At 39.7% G+C, this 17,254-nt stretch overlaps 1 protein-coding gene across 3 annotated transcripts in view; it reads left to right on the top strand.

The window, feature by feature from the left end:
- CACNB2 (calcium voltage-gated channel auxiliary subunit beta 2) overlaps nucleotides 1–17,254 on the top strand; it is a gene marked incomplete at its 5' end in the record, with an annotated part of 254,788 nt that overhangs the window by 7,326 nt on the left and 230,208 nt on the right. For all 3 annotated transcript variants that reach the window (XM_082479486.1, XM_082479489.1, XM_082479484.1), the window contains one exon: nucleotides 4,982–5,074. In XM_082479486.1, the coding sequence (XP_082335612.1) occupies nucleotides 4,982–5,074 (93 nt within the window). The remainder of the gene's footprint in view (nucleotides 1–4,981; nucleotides 5,075–17,254) is intronic.

Genomic DNA, 17,254 nt, shown 5'->3' with positions numbered 1-17,254 from the left:
GCTTTTCTCTGCTTTGATGTTAAATACCATTGGGGTGGTTACAGGTGAAGGGCATTTTAAGACTTTTACTGAAGTTCCCTGGTTGTAGTTAGTTTATCATTTGAAACGTTTTATATTCCCTCTTCCAGATGATAGTGTTTTGCCTACAGGGATAAACCATGCCTTCTGCTTGTCGTGTGTGTTAGAGGATTAAATCTTATGGGTGCGTGCTTTTCATGTGTTGAGGCAGAACCTCATTAAAATTAAAAGGTTTTACTGAGGGCCATCAATCTCATCTGTTTGCAATAATGCATAATTGTACGTGAAACTGTTAATTATGAGGAAACGGCTACGCATGCCTCTAATGCTTCTTATGATTCCCATATTTTGTTTGATTAGATGGCCTGAATAAAGGTTGCACAATGTTCTTTCACATCAGAGTTGGAGAGCAGAGACTTTCTTTGCTTTATTAAGACTTTGTTGATGAAATATTTTTTACGAGATTACTTTGGTAGGGCTTTCTTTGTTTTTCTTTTTTAGGGTTTCGCATTGTCTGCCAGGTATTTTAAGAAGCTGTAGAACATAAGTGCGTGTGTTGCGTTTCTCGTCTCTGGCAACTCAGCCGATTTTAAAAGAACTTCACACATCTGACTAATAAACCCAACTACAGTTTCGATCTTGTAAACACTCACATGTATACATAACTTTATTTGTGTTACATTTTCTGGGGAATTCCAGTGAGAATATTTCTGTCAGCAAACTTTTTATATAAACAGGCTTGTTCGCAGTGCCAGAATAGGCTATATTGAAATTAGCTGGCGCAAATGATGGTAAACCATAGGCAGTCGGTTATGCTGAGTTTCAAGATTGTTACCATAGGGCACCATATACTGGGGTGCGGAGAGTTTTGGTCCCCTATGGTTGTTCTGTTAGGTAGAGCTACCGTATAGGTTGAGAAAGACTGCCCTGTGTTGCAGCTTTTACTGGCCAACGTCCGCACGTTGTGATTCAGCCCTTTATTTTTAGCTACCTAATTGCAGCCAACTGCTGCACAGAACACAGATAAGGCAGCTAATTTTAATATGAAAATCACAGTAACAATATACTGAGTTCATTGTGAAAAAAAAAAATTTCTTTTTTGTTTTCCACAACTGAAAGTAACTGGTAGATTTTTTTTTGTTTTGTTTTGTTCAAAGGTCTTGTTCTTGCATTAAGGTTTTATGGAAAAAAATACACTCAAAGAAGCAAAACATAATGAACGTGACAGGATGAGTATTCATGATTCTCCACATGACAGAGATATTTAATAATTTTTTAAAATATCTAAGAATCTGTTTTGTTTATGGAAGACTTCTCTCATTTTTAGAAGAAAGTTTCAGGCATTTCTGACTGTGGGAATAAGCTTGAAAGGCCTGGAAGACAAATGTAATCCCAGATTAGCATCCTTTAAAATAATGAGAAGAGTCATCAAATCCTACTTTTCCCACATGCCGAAATTGTCCCCCTTTACCCTGATTCAGAGTTGGTCTGTGCACAGAAGCAGCTGTAAAACTGAGTCTCCCTACGCTGTGTAGCCATGATTTGCCTTCATGTCAACTGTTCTTTTTTTGTGTGTTTAAAGTTAGTATGTAGCTTGTGCTCCTGAATAGTTTTCACTTATACAATACTAGAACAAAAATGTGCACGCTGTTGTGCATCAAAAAAAAAAAAAAGAACTGAAAAATCAAGGTAAGTTTCAGTTTGAGCTGGATTTGCAGTGTGATGTTGCCCAAAATAAATGCTTTTAGGTGTTGCTATGCAGGTAGAGAAGTGTGCGTTTTATCTGCGCTTGTAATGGGGTTTTATTCTGCTCTTGTTTGTTTTACCCTCATCCCTCTAGACACAGTCCCTCGTCTGTGTAGTACTTTTTTGTGTTATAAAACTGCACACTATGATTCTGTAAATAAAATAAATATTGTGGAAACTGTGTGCAAATACAAAAATATGTCTCTAAGACAATATGTGTACATTTTTCTAGTATCTCCTTGGGGATTACAAAACACTATACTGGACGTTATTTATGAAGTTGCCTAGATAGTGTGATCTCTATGTAGATGCTTTATATTCTTGAGCTGCTACATGAATGTTTTGAATTCTTTATTTTTTGTAAGTATGTTTCCATATTCTTCCACAAAAAACTGGAGAAAAGAGCAGCAGGATGTTGTTGGGTAACTACAGTTGGTTACCTCAGTAAGAATTATTTTTAAGAGGTAAATTTGATTTAAAGATGTTTTATTTGAAGATCAACGATGCTTTTTAATGTATTTTATGTATCTTAATATTATGTTATATTAGGTGGAATATTATATTATACTGGGTGGAAGAAGATGGTTCTTATAGAACTGTCTGTTCTAACAGCACCTGGAAAATGTTTTGAATAATTTGCTGGTAACGGTGGTTCCGATCTACTTTTTTTATTCTTATGGATCTATAAGACCTTTCTATTATCAAATGTTCTTCTATTATCAAAGATCCCTTTTGGAAATGCAACCATATAAAGTCATTCCTCATTCAGTTTTCACTTTACATTTTGTGACGTACTGCGTTACAGTTCTAGACTTGTCAGAAAGTCGTATTTTCATCCCCATAATGTGTAGCATGCTGATTTTTATATAGTTCTGCCCTAACCAACATGCGTAGTATCGGTTCATATGCCTTTCAGAAACTTATTACATGGCTTTTTTACAGTTTTGTAAAAATCATATGAATTGGGCAAAACATCTTTCCCATAAATCTATATTTTGGGGGAAAATCATTGCTTTTCTTGTAAGTTTCGTTGTTAGTTCAGTGATGTAACAGACATTAAATTATTTTTGCTGAGAATCAGTGTCAGGCTGAGAGATCTGTTGTTACTTGAGTCATTCTTTCTAAAAGATTAGTCTAATATTAGATTTCAACCAGTGCTCTGAACTTCCCCAGAATCAACGCCAATGGTCCAGATACAGCCCGCGATGGTTCTCGTGCATCTCGTGGCGACAAGTTACCTGGATTTGTCAATTTGACAAATGATCTGAAGTTAGTAGCGGTTACCTGTTGTCATCCTCAATTACTCTTCGATTGCAAAATATTCAATCATGTTTACCATAGGTGTTACTGCTAAGAGCTACAGCTCGGATTTTGAAGTTGTGATCTTAAAAATCTGCCGGTGTGAGATTTTAAGAGTGCCTCTGAGCCAGTGCTGGAGCCCACCCTTCCCTAGCCTGAGAACCGATGGGACGCAGCCCCAAAGCTCAGCGTGGCGCTCTGAGGATTGCCCGAGGCCGGAGAAGGACACGCTTTCTGCACCCAGGCAGAGTTCGCTCCCAGGGTTTGCTCTGTCAGGGCCAGGTTGTCCGGGGTGCTGCGCTGTAACGCATGCACAGCCACGTTCTCCAGTAAGCTGAGCACAATTTTCGTAGTGTGCCTAAACGCAGGACCGACAGCGGCTCAGGGCCAGAACCAACAGCAGGATGCAGATGCACGGACTTGGAATTCTAGGAGATAATAGTGGATAAATCACATAGTTTATTAGCGTAACGTTTTGAGATACCAGCCCGCTAGTACCTTCTTATCAAGAGGCTTTTTTTGTTGTTGTATATTTTAAGGAGAACAATGAGATTGCTGTAAAGGAATTTTTATTCTTGGGAGAAGGATTGCAAGGTAGTATGGGGGAGGATGCAAAATTACCCTCCGAAAATGTAGCGTGTAGGTGATGGAGGCTGGGGTTTGGTTTTGTGCTGTTTTTCTTTCCCCTGAGTTATTGTGGAACTCGAAAGCTCAGTGCTGAACGCAAAATGAGAGCTAAGATTGGGAATAGGCCAAAGCAGACCTTGAAAGTGAAGACAAAGACCCTGCTTATTTCAGGGAACTGTGGGAGGTATTTAACGAGAGGAGACATGATCCAGAGAGATGGATTAGTAAAATGACCTTTACAGCAGCAGGATGGGTGAGGAAAAAAATTGCATTTATCAACGTCAAGAAAAAAATAATGTTGGAAGTAGTCAAGACATGATTTCGATGTAAGTTTAGATGAATTTAAGCAAAGTGACTAGATAGGAAGGGCTGCCTCTTAATGTAGTTGTGCAGAACAAATCTGTGAGATTTTGCTGTACCTGGGAGGGACGCTCTGGGAAGGGTCTGAGGTGGCGGTGTGGCACGAGCCACAGTCACCGCAAAAATCAGTGATTGCAAATGGCATAGTTTTCAACTCTTTCATGTTTTTGGAAAATTGTTTTATGATGTTTATTGATGGTCCATGTTCATCTCACAGAACAAATAGCTTTTTCGGGGGGGTTGTGCCATTTGCTGTGTTTCTAAATTGTAGTTTAATATTTTTTTCTTCAGCCAACCATTGCTTTTTCCTGATGTCTTTTTGATTTCTTAATAGATAAAAATGATGCCTTGTTTTTTAGTTAATATATTATCCCTTTTCCAATTACATGTTTAGTCCTTTTTTTTTATTGTTATACTGCTTTTACTTACTTCAACTTTTTTTTTTAAAAAATGTGTTAAATTCTTCCTCAGTTGTAAAATTGTATTTGAATCGACAAGTTGTTGGTCACTTCTTGCTGTTTCATGTTCCCTCAGCTGACTTGGCTCATAGCCGTGATGTACTGGAGATTGCTCCAGTATCTCCTTTCCTAGCTTGTTTATTTAAACTAGCTGCAAAACAAACTGTACTTTTTAATCATTGTGACTTGAGTGAAAAATACTGCAACCATACTAGTCTATAAATGCTTCTCCAAACCTGAATGTGAAAAAAAACCCCAAAACATTCAATGCTCAATCGGCCAAGCCTAGTTGTGTTGGGGAGCACGGGTGCGCGTAGTCCTACCAGTTACTGAATATGTGCTTATTAATTGATGCAAAGCTGATTGTCTAAATCCCTGCTAGCCTAGGAGACATTAGTGATGCTTGCACTGGAAGCTTTCTGTGCAACACGAACTAATGCTGTTCTAAAATTTTTTTTTTTTTTTTTTTACAGTCTTACGGCAAAGGGGCAAGAAGAAAAAACCGCTTTAAAGGATCAGATGGGAGTACATCTTCTGACACTACCTCTAACAGTTTTGTGCGTCAGGTATGGTTTTTTCAGCTTTCAAAAGACTGGATGACTTGCTGATGTTAATGTTCAAGTAATTTTTTGGGGGGGTAAATTGTCAAATCAAAGTGTGATGCTGTAGCTGGAGAAATAGCAGAAGTCTTCTGGCACAATGAGAAATATTTGGTTGCTATTGTTTTGATGTTGGCAGAAAAATACTTTTTCATTTCTTATTCATTGCCATATATAGTAGTTTGCATTATTTTTCTTACTCTAATGCTGTCAGGTGATTAAAGCTGGAGGAGGGAGGAGGTGGAGTCTGATGGAAGCGCCTAAAGTGACAACACTGGGGAGAAGGCATCAAAACCCCACCAATCCTTGGGGTTTTCCTGCTTAAAATAGTGCTCTGTGAGGCAGTGTTAACTGAGATGCTTTCCACCCACATCCCAGTGTTATTTTAAGGTATGGGTTGGAGGGGAAATCCCTGGCAGCATTTATCCCCATTGCACTGATGCTGAAAGGCCGGTAGAGGATGGAGCGGTGCAGTAGGCTCCCATGACATGTGCCCACAGGTCTCTCTCTCTCCAAGGGGGAGACCCAAGTGGATCCCAGACCTGTGTGGGTGCTTGGAGAACAGCTCAGTCTTGCCAACAGAGGTGACAAAAAATGCAGGGAAGGGTATCCAGAGCCCGGTGTAGTCTTCGGCTGCAGAACGGTGCTACTGAGGCTGTGCTTTTGTGGAAGGAGAGTGCATTTTGATGTGCTTCTGGTTGACAACAACCTGGAGAGCATGAAGGGTGCCCAGAGCATGACAGTGGCTGTGCCTGTGCAGAGTCTGAAATACAGTTCTTCATGTCCTGCTGATTTAAGCCATGGTTTTGCAAATGTAGACTTTGACATCCTTTTTTGGAGAGGTTCTGGAATTTGGGAGGTTTCATTGCAGAGTTTTTGGTTTTGCCACAAGCCAGGCACCAGACCTCCTTCTCTGCTGGCTTGTCTTGCACGTTCCTCCACCTCAAAACATTTAATGGCTCCACTGCTGTTGCATTGGTTGTATCGGTACACATCTTCTGCACTGATACAAGTACACATCTTTTGTTTGCAAAATTCTTCTGTTTTGTCCTGCTGTGATCATGTTAGCAGGTTTTGTGATGGGCTGTGGATTTGATAAAGTCAGGCCCCTATTACATTTCAGCGAACATAGGTGTGAAATATTAATTGATCATGGGAGTTTTTCGGTGGCGGTAAACAATATGAAGGAGGAAACCCTGGATCGATAAATTCCATATTTGTGACATTTTGTCCTGTTTAAAAATACTCTGGAAAAAAACAATCCAAGTAGTGTTTGGGAGCCGCAACAGGATCTTCCAGTTCCGAGGAATCTTTGTAAAGAAATCTGTGTTGCTGTTTTCCTTAGCTCCTCGTGGATGTTGAATTCAGTCTGGAACATTTTTAGCAGAGTATGGGTGTTTATTTTACACTGACTGCACATGGTTCTTTGCCTTTCTTGTTTACCTAAACGAAGTCTGAAGTTGGTCCCAAGTATGTCTTCTTGCTGTCATGAGGGGGAGTAGGGCAAAGAGGATGTAACAGAAGGAGGTGGATCATCAAACTACATATAGATGTTGCGATGGACTCCTGTAGTCAGTGGGGAGCTGCTTTGCTCTATAGACAGTGGGACATGATTTATCAAATCTTCACAACAGACATATAAAACAGGGTTGGTGAGCTACAGTCTAAAAGTGTCTATTATCTTTCTCAGGGCTGTAAAGGGAGCACAGAGTGTGACTGCCTCAAGTGTAGATTTTTATAGAAGATATTTATATATTTCCCTGAAATAAATCCAAGTTTAGTAGTTACTCAAGTGATACAATACAAATGACTGAAAGGTGAAATAGGTTTCTGCAAAAATCCAGAGACTGAGTCAATTGCTGAAGCAAAACTAATTTTTGAAATAGCATTGTCACTGAAGATAATGAAGGGATGATAATGTATAAATATGTTATGTGACATCGTCCAAAATAAATTTTAAAAAAGGAAATCATCACAAAACATTCCTAGTTAAGTAAACTATAGACAGAGACGTTCAAGTTGTAGCAGATGTATGAGAGAAGTGTCTCTTCACAGTTGCTGCTGAGAGGTTTATTTCAGAGCTTAGACTGCACCTTCAACAGGCTTTCCTGCTCAGATTCTCCTCCTGGGACAGCTTGGGTTTTTCCTACACTGAGGAAGAATTGCCACCGGCGTGACCAGGGTGCCCGGTGCCCCAGATGTTAAACAGAATGAGTGCAGCCGCTTTCTGCTGGCTCTGCTGCTGTGACCTTCCCAGAAACTACCTCGGTGCTGCATATTGCGTGTCTCCGTCTTTCTTGGGGGATATTTTATGTTGTATAAATGAACATAAATGTTTTTCCATAACCATTCATTTGCAGGAGAAAAAGTGACTCCAAGAATTTGGTGTTTCTCTTGAGATAGCTGAAAGATGTGGAAAAGCAGAGCAGACAAATGAATCCAAACCCAGTAGAATCAATGATATACCTATTTATTTCACATTATTTTATTTTAGTGCTATCTTAAGACCGGGAGGTCGATTTTTGCTTGGAAAGGGGTTTGTGGGTTTTTTTGGCAGTGGTTTTGATCTAGACGTGGGATACACACAACCTGTTTGTTTCTGTGATGCTTATGTTGCCTATAGCTGCCTTTTTTTTTTTTTTCCTCTGACTTCCTTTTCCCCCTCCTCGTTTCCTTCCTTTCACATTTATTTCTTAACTTGTCCTGCATCTCAACAAGCACTCGCTTCCGCACTCAAGATGGAATCCTGGGATTGTCCTGAACATTTATTGCTAAGGTCTGCCTCCGTTCCTCATAAAGAAGAAAGAATGTTTGGAAGGTGCTTTTGCGTCATGTTTAGCTGGCCTGTCCTTAAACTGGGAGAGCTGCGAGAGGCGTGCAGGTTCTTGTCATAAGCACCGATGGAAAGTGGACATTTCCCAACAGAGAACTATAGTGGCGCTGGATAAGAGAAGACAAATATGTCTAGTCCTGAAGAAATGTAATGCACGTGGAAGGCAGCGGAGGTATTGTGCATGAGCAAGTTAACTTTCTGCGTATGGGATTCAGTCATATGAATCCACAGATCCACCGGCCGCTGCAGGAGTGAGGGAGTTTGCATCTATTTCTTACTTTGACAAAGCTTTATTGTGTCTGCATTTTACTATTTCCTTAAGGACATCTGCACCTCTGGCTCCAATACGTACCTGGCAAGGTTCCTGCAATTCATACCAAATGCTACGGTAGTAAAAATAATGCCAACTTAGTTTTGTTTGAATGAGAGAGAACAAAGTAACGTTTTATGCAAATTGCTTGAAAATTCCTGTTGTTGTATAAGGAGGATGAAATGTGGTCTGCGCAGTCCTGTGCCCAATGATCTTTTCCATTTAAATCTGTTTTTCAAAGTGCTGAAATAGTGCGGAGCGATCCATCCGTTATTGTTTCTAATAAATATAAAAGAAGCAGTAAACTGAAGAAAGACTATTTATATATATATAAAAAATACAAATTCAAACCCCATTCTTCTCAGTCTGGTTAAACCTCCTCTGTACCATGAATTTTCTCTATCGATATGCATTTTTATTTCTATTTTTTACTTGTGATGCTGTAAAACCTATGAGATTTTAGGGGAATGTTTTGGATCATGTTCTATTTGTTTGTTACAAAAAAATTGTTTAATTTTGCCTCCAGAATATCATTGATGATACTGGAACTTAAAAAAAATAGCAACAACTTGGCCTTCCTTTCACTTGCCAGCAGCTACTGCTTGACTCTTCAGTAGCAGGAGAGGGAATTTTTTTTTCCCCTCTGTTGTGTTGTGAAATCTTATTGGCAATTAAGCAGTGTATTTGGAAAGCAGAAGCATCACTGCACACCAATCAGCTCCTAACTGACTTTAATCAGTTGTCTTTAGGGAGCTAAAGAACATCGTGTTATATAGTTTTCATCATCTTTTTGAGTTTCGGAGTGATAAGCAGCTTGTTCTTAGGGTTAGCTATGAAAGACTCAATTGGATCTGATCTCTACTTGCTGCCATTTTGACTGGTGCGTGGTAATGATTTTGTTCCCAAAGGTTTTTTCAAAATACAGATCAGACAAAATATTTTGCAGACAACACTACGGCACTTCCCAGCAACATTATTTTAAGCAAATTGCATGTTCTGATAGCATTACATATTTTGTGGTTGCACTTCTGGACCTGTCTTTGTCGAGGTTTTATTTTAAATCCTAATGATTAATCACAGAGGCAGTCTAAGTTGTTGGGATTTTTACGTATTGCAAAGGCAGATTAGATTGTGAAATAGACTGTCGACTATGGACTTGCTTACTGAAATATTTAAGGTTTTACAAATCTGTTTTTTTGCCTTTAAATATTGGCTTGATGCCTGTTACACTGTGTTCACCCAAAAACACAGCTATAAATAATTACGTAGGGAATTCATTATTCTTCTGCTTTCCTCTGAGGACGTTTGCCTAGCTGGGTAATTACCTATTCAATTTTATGAATGGTAAAACTAAGATTTGCACTAAAAAATGATTTGAAAATATTGACTTAGTTTTGCTCATAAACAGGCCTCTTAATCTTGAGTTCACCGGAAAACCGGGCCGTGTCAAAAATGTATTCCTCTTCTTTTAATTGCCTTTTTTTTCCCCCCCTTTTTTTTTTTTTTTTTTTTTTTTTTCTTTCCTTTTCATGAGGGGAAGAGCTTATGTATTCAGCTCGTACGTGCAGCCTGGCAGTGAGGCAGCGCGTTTACAGGCTGAGCTGCAAAGAGCTGGTGTAGAGTGGGCGCAGATATTAGCTTTGGTCTTAATGCCCAGTGCTAACGATCTGATGCTGCAAATCTGCTTACGCTTTCTCTGCTAGGACTGTTCCTGCTTCTTGAAGGCTATGTGTGAACAAGATCGTGGCTAGCCAGAAAATAATGAATAATTTTTAAAAAGCTCCTTTGCAAATTAATATATTCTTTAATTCTTTGCGTGCCTCTAATTAGGAGACGTGGTTTGGCTTGTAGAGAAAAAAGGAGCTTTTCAGACTTGCCTTTAGCTTTTACACGTAACATAATGAGGTATGTCAGAAATTTTTAGAGGTATTGTGCAAACACTGACTGTAATACATGAAAATGCCTACCTACTTTTCTCATCTTTTATTTCTGATGCTAACGTCTGAGTATATTTTGTTAGGTTCTTTTTTTTTTTTTTTTTTTTCTGGTCTGATTCTGGGATTTCACTGAAAGCCACAGCGGTGATGCTTGTGGCCTGTGCTTGCTATTGTGGTTGCAATGAAGCCTTACGCAAATGGTACGTACTAGAACATCTGCTTATTTGAAACACATTAAAACCGTTATTTCATGGGTTTTTAATTGGATGGAATTGTGGCATCCTATGTTTTTCACTGTGAATTACAAGTTTTTGAAGGAAATGTATCGCAGTTGGATAAAGCCACCTTACACTGAGGCTGATCTATGGAGTATGATGTCTGTACTGCTGTGTTCTTCTGGCGTTTGCAGGAGCCACCAAACTTTGCTGTTAAGGCCAGTGTGTGACCTTAAATCATGAATGTAGTTTCAGCGTGACGTGCTATTTGTACCAAGCAATGTTACTCGGTTTTTAGTCAAATCCAGTGAGTCTGTATTTGTTATGATACGAAATTAGATAATGTCTCTAGAAGTAGTACTAGTATGGGAAAGCAACTTTTTTTATGTATTTCTTGTCATATGAAGTATACCAAGTTCACAGCGGAAGAGTGGGTGAAGCACTTAGAGCAGCGTAGGGATTCATAAGAATATGTCAGTTCAGCTGTTGATGTAGAGTTTCATTCATGGCTGATTATCTCGGTTCCTCAGTCATGTGGTAAAAACCAGCTAGGTGGAGGAGTGGGAGGAGGACAGCTTTTAGAAGAGGCCTGGATTGGGAGTGTGTGGCTGGAGGGAGGAAGGGTGGAGGGAGCAGAAAAGGGACTTTACCTTCTGGTGGCAGTTGTGAAGCTGCGCTTTAGGCTCTGTCGACATGGGAAAATTGCATCAAGCTCATTGAGCTATAGATTTCCTCAGTTGTAGTAAGGGTTTGAAAAGTCTCCTTTTTTGGCCTGGAGAGAAAAGAACAGATGCCCCTATAAAGCATGGGATTTTGGCACGCGTGACTGGAGGGGAGATGGCTGAGAAAAACCCAGCGGAAAGGAAGTTCATTTGTGGACTTCAATTCTTTCATGGGCCCTTTTTTGCCTCAAATGGTTTCTAAGAATAGAAATCAAAATGCTGCCATGTGTTTAAAAAAACCCACACACCCTCTAACCAAAACAAACAGGCAAAACATCATAAAACTCTTCTTATACATTCGTTTGCTCTTCTTGTAGCAGGGTGTGAGAAAATTACAGGGGGGGAACAACCAAATATAATACTTTAAAAACTGAATGTAGGAGCCCTCCTTGTAGCCTTTGCATGCCGCTGAAGTCAACCCATCCTTCTCCAAGCAGCGGTGGGAACTATGAAATTTTGAAAATCGGGCTTGTATCTAATGGCTGCTGAGATGATAGCCAGCATCGCTTTTGAGGTTGCTAAGATGATGGGTGGGTGTTGCGAGGTGTCAGAGAGGACATATGTGGCCTCCTGCGAGAGGATGGGGGGAGATGCAAGTCCTGACATGGGAGGTGGTACGTCCACTGGTGGCAGCTGTTGGACCTTCTCCTTTGGTGTTCCCATTGCTGCCATCTCACGTGTGCCTTCTGGCTATGTGCTTCTTCTCTGGGTCTATCAGGGAGAGGAGAAATGGGGCTTTCCAGCTGCTCAGGAACTACCCCAGCCTGCACTCAAGTTTGGCAGCATCAGATTTATAGTGGAGCGTTCCATGGGTGCAACAGGACTTGTGTGTCCGTGAACATCATGGGATTTCCGCAGTTGACAGGGCTGCCTCCGCACTGCAGGAGAGGAGGAGGAGGCAAGGGCTTGGCTGCTCAGGTTGGGGTTTTTTAAAGCAGTTCAGCAAACTGATGGAGGTAAAGCATCATCGTTGCAATTCTGCTGAATATAAAGTCGGAGACTCGTCCATCATAGTGCGTGGCATAGGCAATGAGCAAAAAGGCTTAATCCTCACTGTGTTTTTAGGCCTTCTCTTTGGCCAAATATCTTCATGACTGGTAATTGCCCTCTGGCAGCCTCCATCTTGCAGTTTTGTGCTAATCAGAGAGTGCTTGGCATGTGCCGAACCTCTCAAAGCTTTATAGCTGCACCGAGAACCTCTTTGCCTGGATTTGTTGGTCTTTTGGGTGGGGTATAGCAGCAGCTCCAAGAAAAAAAAAAAATATACACGGTTGTAAACGGTTAAGATCAAAATTAGGAATAGAATTGAATGAGAATCAAGTGTTTTGTTTTTTGTCCCCTGCTTCTCCCAGGAAATTCACTGTGGTTTCTAGTTCTCGTGTGCAGCGTTGTCTTACTCAAAATAATAATTTTAAACATTGTGGTGAGATGCAAGGTTCTATTATATGCTATCATAGATGTCTTCTAGTTATAGTAAACACAGACATGCAAAGTACCCGCAATGAGACTAGAGTTCCAATGCATATATTTAATTATAGCTAATGAAAAGATGTCAAAATAGTTTATGAAGATAAATACAGTGTATTGACAACTTTGTCTTATATGCCTGTTTAGTTGGAGTGGATTTGTTTTGGGGTTGGCTTTTTAATTTTTTTTTTTTAAATGGAGCTGTCCTTTGGATTTTTTTTTTCACAAGCCCTTAAAATATGGAGATTTTTTTTTTGAGAAATAAGGTGGTTTAAGTCACTTGCAAAGTTCCCATTTATAATTATATGCGAATGCACCATAAACATAGCTGCTGACTTAGTTCCTTTTAAGGAAAATTAAATCTGAAATGATTTTTCTCATTTTGAATATTGCATTCAGGGCTTGCAATTATGCTGTATGGTTTTGATTTGGCACAACTGTCTAACACAACGGAACAGTTTGGTCCTCTGTAAAGCAAATGTTCTCTTCCACTCCAAAATGCAAGAGATTTCAAGGAAATATAACCGCCGGTTTGCTGATGTGCAGCAAGCTGCTTCAGTTTTTCTTTTGGGCTGCTCCTAGTCACTGGGAGGGCTCAGGGAGTAAAGAAAGGTACTTCGAAATTAGCCAGAGGGATCTACTCAATCTTGTCTTTTACCATACTCCACCAGTACGTTCCTGCTCAAACTCAGCAGCGTCGTACATCACTGAGTAGAGATATTACAACATATACAAGTGCCATTTCTGCCCAATTAGTCATGAAGGTTCCAGTTTTATGGGCAGTTGCAACAGAGAGCTGTCTTCCTTGGGCTTTTTATTTAGACAGTGCTTCCAACACTGGTTATATGTTTCTACAGATTTGAATGTTGCTTTTTTCGTCTGATCTCACTCAGACTTTTCTTTGCGGAATATCAGGTTCATTGAAAAGCTTCGTGCTCCACTACTTCTAAACCGAATTTTAAATCTGCAAACAAATTTGCAGTAAGGCCTTTTTCTGGCCATTGAATTACAGAGTGGCATCCATGTGAGCACAATTAGTGCACTTTTTTTTTTCACCGGTGGTCACGTAATGTTTTAGTTCCCAAATATGACTGGCCTGAAAAATAGTAGGACCTGAAACAGTCCTAGATATATGAAAAACCGGAAAGCTACCTTTCCTTAAAATCTGATATTGGGGATGTCTGAATTCTTCCACCTCTGCCAAAGGAGGTCATTAATAATCTTGCTGAGATGCATAGCATTAATTCTAAGGTCCACATAAACCTGTAGCCTCCTATCAGATGGTTTACCCCTAATAAAGTCTTGGGTAGGAAAGAGAACTGCTTCTTACAGATGAGTGAGGAGCTGAAAGAGGGGAGGACGGGTGAAGTGAAAAAGGGAGAAATACATCTGTATATGCTTTTGATGTCTTTCGTCCTCCAGTGATATTTTTGTGTTTTAAGTTGTTTTGCAGATTGAACCAGAAAATATTTCTGAAATCTGGGAAGGCTGTTATAGGATGAAAACTAGATTTCGGCTTTTATGCTGAATTAGCTTGAGATGCTGTGTCTTTTGTGTTAGAAATACAGCTTTAAGACATGGTTGATCAGTTGGCTCTCCAAGGTCTGCTTATCAGATGCTGTGTTTGGAGGAACTGAGTTGAAGGCAGGCGCCGTTGTTCCTGTAGAAACAGTGAAGCATGGCTAGTTGGGTTTATTTTTCATACAAGCTATGAAAATTACAGTATAAATTCAGTAATCTCCCCTTACTACTTTTCTAAAACCATGTTATTGCATGCATAGCTCTCTGAAAATAAATCATTCTTTGTCCACCTTCTTTGGCCTTATTTACTTAGGAATTCTTTTGAAAATAGTAATGTGTCAAGGAAATGTTTGCTTATAATAAGAAAAGATTAAAGATTATTTCAGCCTTGTCCTTGAAATAATTGCCAAGGAAATGGCCAGAGTTAGTAATAGAGTATTATCAGAAGTCGGTTGGTTTTACACATTTCTTCCCAACATTAGCTACAATTTATCCATCATCTGCCATTTATACTGAAATGGAATAAGATGCTTTCCCAATCTGCTTGTACTGTTAAGTAACGCGCTAAAATAATATGTTAAAATAAAATTTTGCATGCTTTTGAGAAATAATGTTTGCTCAAGCTGCATCAGCAGTTTGAAGATATCAAAGGGTAAAATTTGGAAAAATCTTCACGTTTCTGTTATTATCTGAGAAAAGTGAACAGTATTTAACATGCTGTTTGGGACATGACAAAGAAATGAAAGCACATTAATAGATTTGACCAACTATGCTATTACTATACTTTGACACCTGAATGTAGAAAATAAGTCAACACCTTACATAATAAATAAGCGTGGTGATAAAGTGTGGTGTTGAGATAAAGACTCTGAATGAAATGACACAGCCAAGTGGAAGAGTTACAGCATCAATCTGAGGCCTAAGAAGCGGTGATTCACTGGAGATAGGCTGGAAGAACTGGCAGTGTGCTGTGTGCTTTTTTTATGGAAACGACTTAACTCTGGAAGGTTTAAGATTTTTTTGACTCTTATTTAATTGCTTATAAGCAAGAGCTACTTAGACCAGTACTTAAATTTTTTTGCACGGTGTTCAGCTTATGTGTCATATTTATTTATTTTAGAAAGACTGCATGCAATTTAAAATACCTTGAATCTGCATTGTTAGGTAAAATATTGCTGAAGGTTTTGAAGAGAGAAACTGTTTGAAGGTTGTCATGCTCTCTCAGTAGTTCTGCAGAAAATTTTGGGATTACCTCCCATAGGCAGCGTTTGAACTTAAAAATACCTACGTACATTAGCAGTATGCAGTTCTTGTTTGAACCACTGCTTATACCTGTATTTTGTTTTTAAAGTGCGCGCCTTGCCCTTCTCTCAGCAGCGCAGCCCTGGCGAGCTGTGGCAGTTGAAGGCAGTCACTCTGCCAGAGTGTCTTTGTGACCGACAGTGGGTGTGAGAAGGGCTTGCGCCAACCCGTCAGCCACAGATCAGGTCCTTCTCTCTTCCTCTGCTCTGAGGCAGATCCGCTCATACCCGTTTTATGATGCTCTGATGCCTCTCTCTCTTTGCATCTGTTTCTTAAAATCCCTAGTTAAACTAGCGAGATGATTTATTAATGCTGTATTAAAACTTTTGTATTGAAAAGTTTCTGTTTACCACAAAACATGCTCGCTCTTAAACCCGAGTGACTAATTCTAAATCTCTTGGGCTCGGATGCAGGCAAAGGAGCAGTGCTGGTGAGTAGAAACTGTGCAGGGGAACCCCACACATCCAGAAAACGTGTGATTGCCAGGTCCGTCTCAAAGCTTGGGGTTCATATGGGTCGGCATCCAAGGTTTTCACTGAGAGATGGCAGAGCATCTGCTCTGTGCTTTCAGGTATCTATTTCCCAAGTGCACTAAACTGTAACTTGTAATGAAAAGTATTACCCTCGGCTTCAGGTCTACAAACTCCTGAACCAGCATGAACCAGCAGGTCTTGTTAGGAGGCTACCTGTGAAGAAGAATAATTTGGAGAAGGAGTGGGTCCAAAGTAAGACTTTTTTTTTTTTTTTTCCTTCAACAGTACAGTGGCTTTCCTTTTCCAGTCCAGCTCAAGAGTCTCATCTCAACCCAGTAGACTCTTTTGTGTTTCTTCATCTTTTTGCTCAACTGTATGTTTTTTTTGCATCTGCCTGAATAGCTTGTCAAATAGACACAACTATCATAAATCCCGCAGAAACCCTATGAACAGATTATATGAGTTACTCTGTCTTGAAAAAGAGCCAAGATATGTCATCTTTCTTCCAGTGGGGCTGGATTCTTTTTATTCCCACTCACAGCTAGGATCTCTGGTGGCTCACTTGAAAATGAACAATCTAAGCCACAACTTAAAAGTGTAACAAAGGATTGAGAAGCAAAGCATATTCTGTACGCTGTCTGTATTATATCTCCTAAATGCAGTTTCCTTTATGGGCGAATGATACCTATGAACTGTTTATGAACCACAGTCACATTTATTATAAGCCTCTGAAGAGAGATATTCCCTGATTTACAATAACTTGTTAAAGTTTTGTTGATTGACTGCTCTTGAATGATAAAAAGAATATTTTTTAGTATTTCCATCTAAGGTTTCTGTAAGTCTGCTTGACGTGTATGTCCCATGTTAATTGGTGGACTCACGGTCACGGTGTGTGGTAAGTTTTGTGGGCTTCATGGATGCGGTACTGACCAAGAGGTTAAAGACACTGTGAGAGCCTTGTCATCTGGGCAGGTGAATGAATGCAGAGTGCACACAAATCTCTCAGCTCCATGTAAGGATTTATGAGCTATTCTTTACTCCATCAACGTCTAAACTCCATTTCTAAAAAGAATGGAGTTGTATTACCCAATAGTTATATATCCTTAACAGGCCACTTTTATTTTTTTTAATCCTCTTGGAACTTGGCAAAGTTTTCTAGAAGGAAGTAGTAAATTTAGAAAAGAGAGAAGTAATTCCTTTGTTGTCTGCAACTGAGCTTTTGATCGCTGTTTCAGAGATCCCTGTTCCTTATTTCTGGCAATCGGTTAACCTTCTTCAACTATCTGTAGACTCTCATCATCTCAGACCAATGGGTATGTGTTATAATTACACTGGGATAGTGTCGTGGCTTAGGCCAAATCCACCAC

The sequence above is a fragment of the Vanellus vanellus genome, assembly GCF_965231255.1.
Source record: "Vanellus vanellus genome assembly, chromosome: 2".
NCBI lineage: Eukaryota > Metazoa > Chordata > Aves > Charadriiformes > Charadriidae > Vanellus > Vanellus vanellus.
The sequence above is the reverse complement of the archived record's forward strand: the minus strand, read 5'-3'. Positions and strand labels throughout refer to the sequence as shown.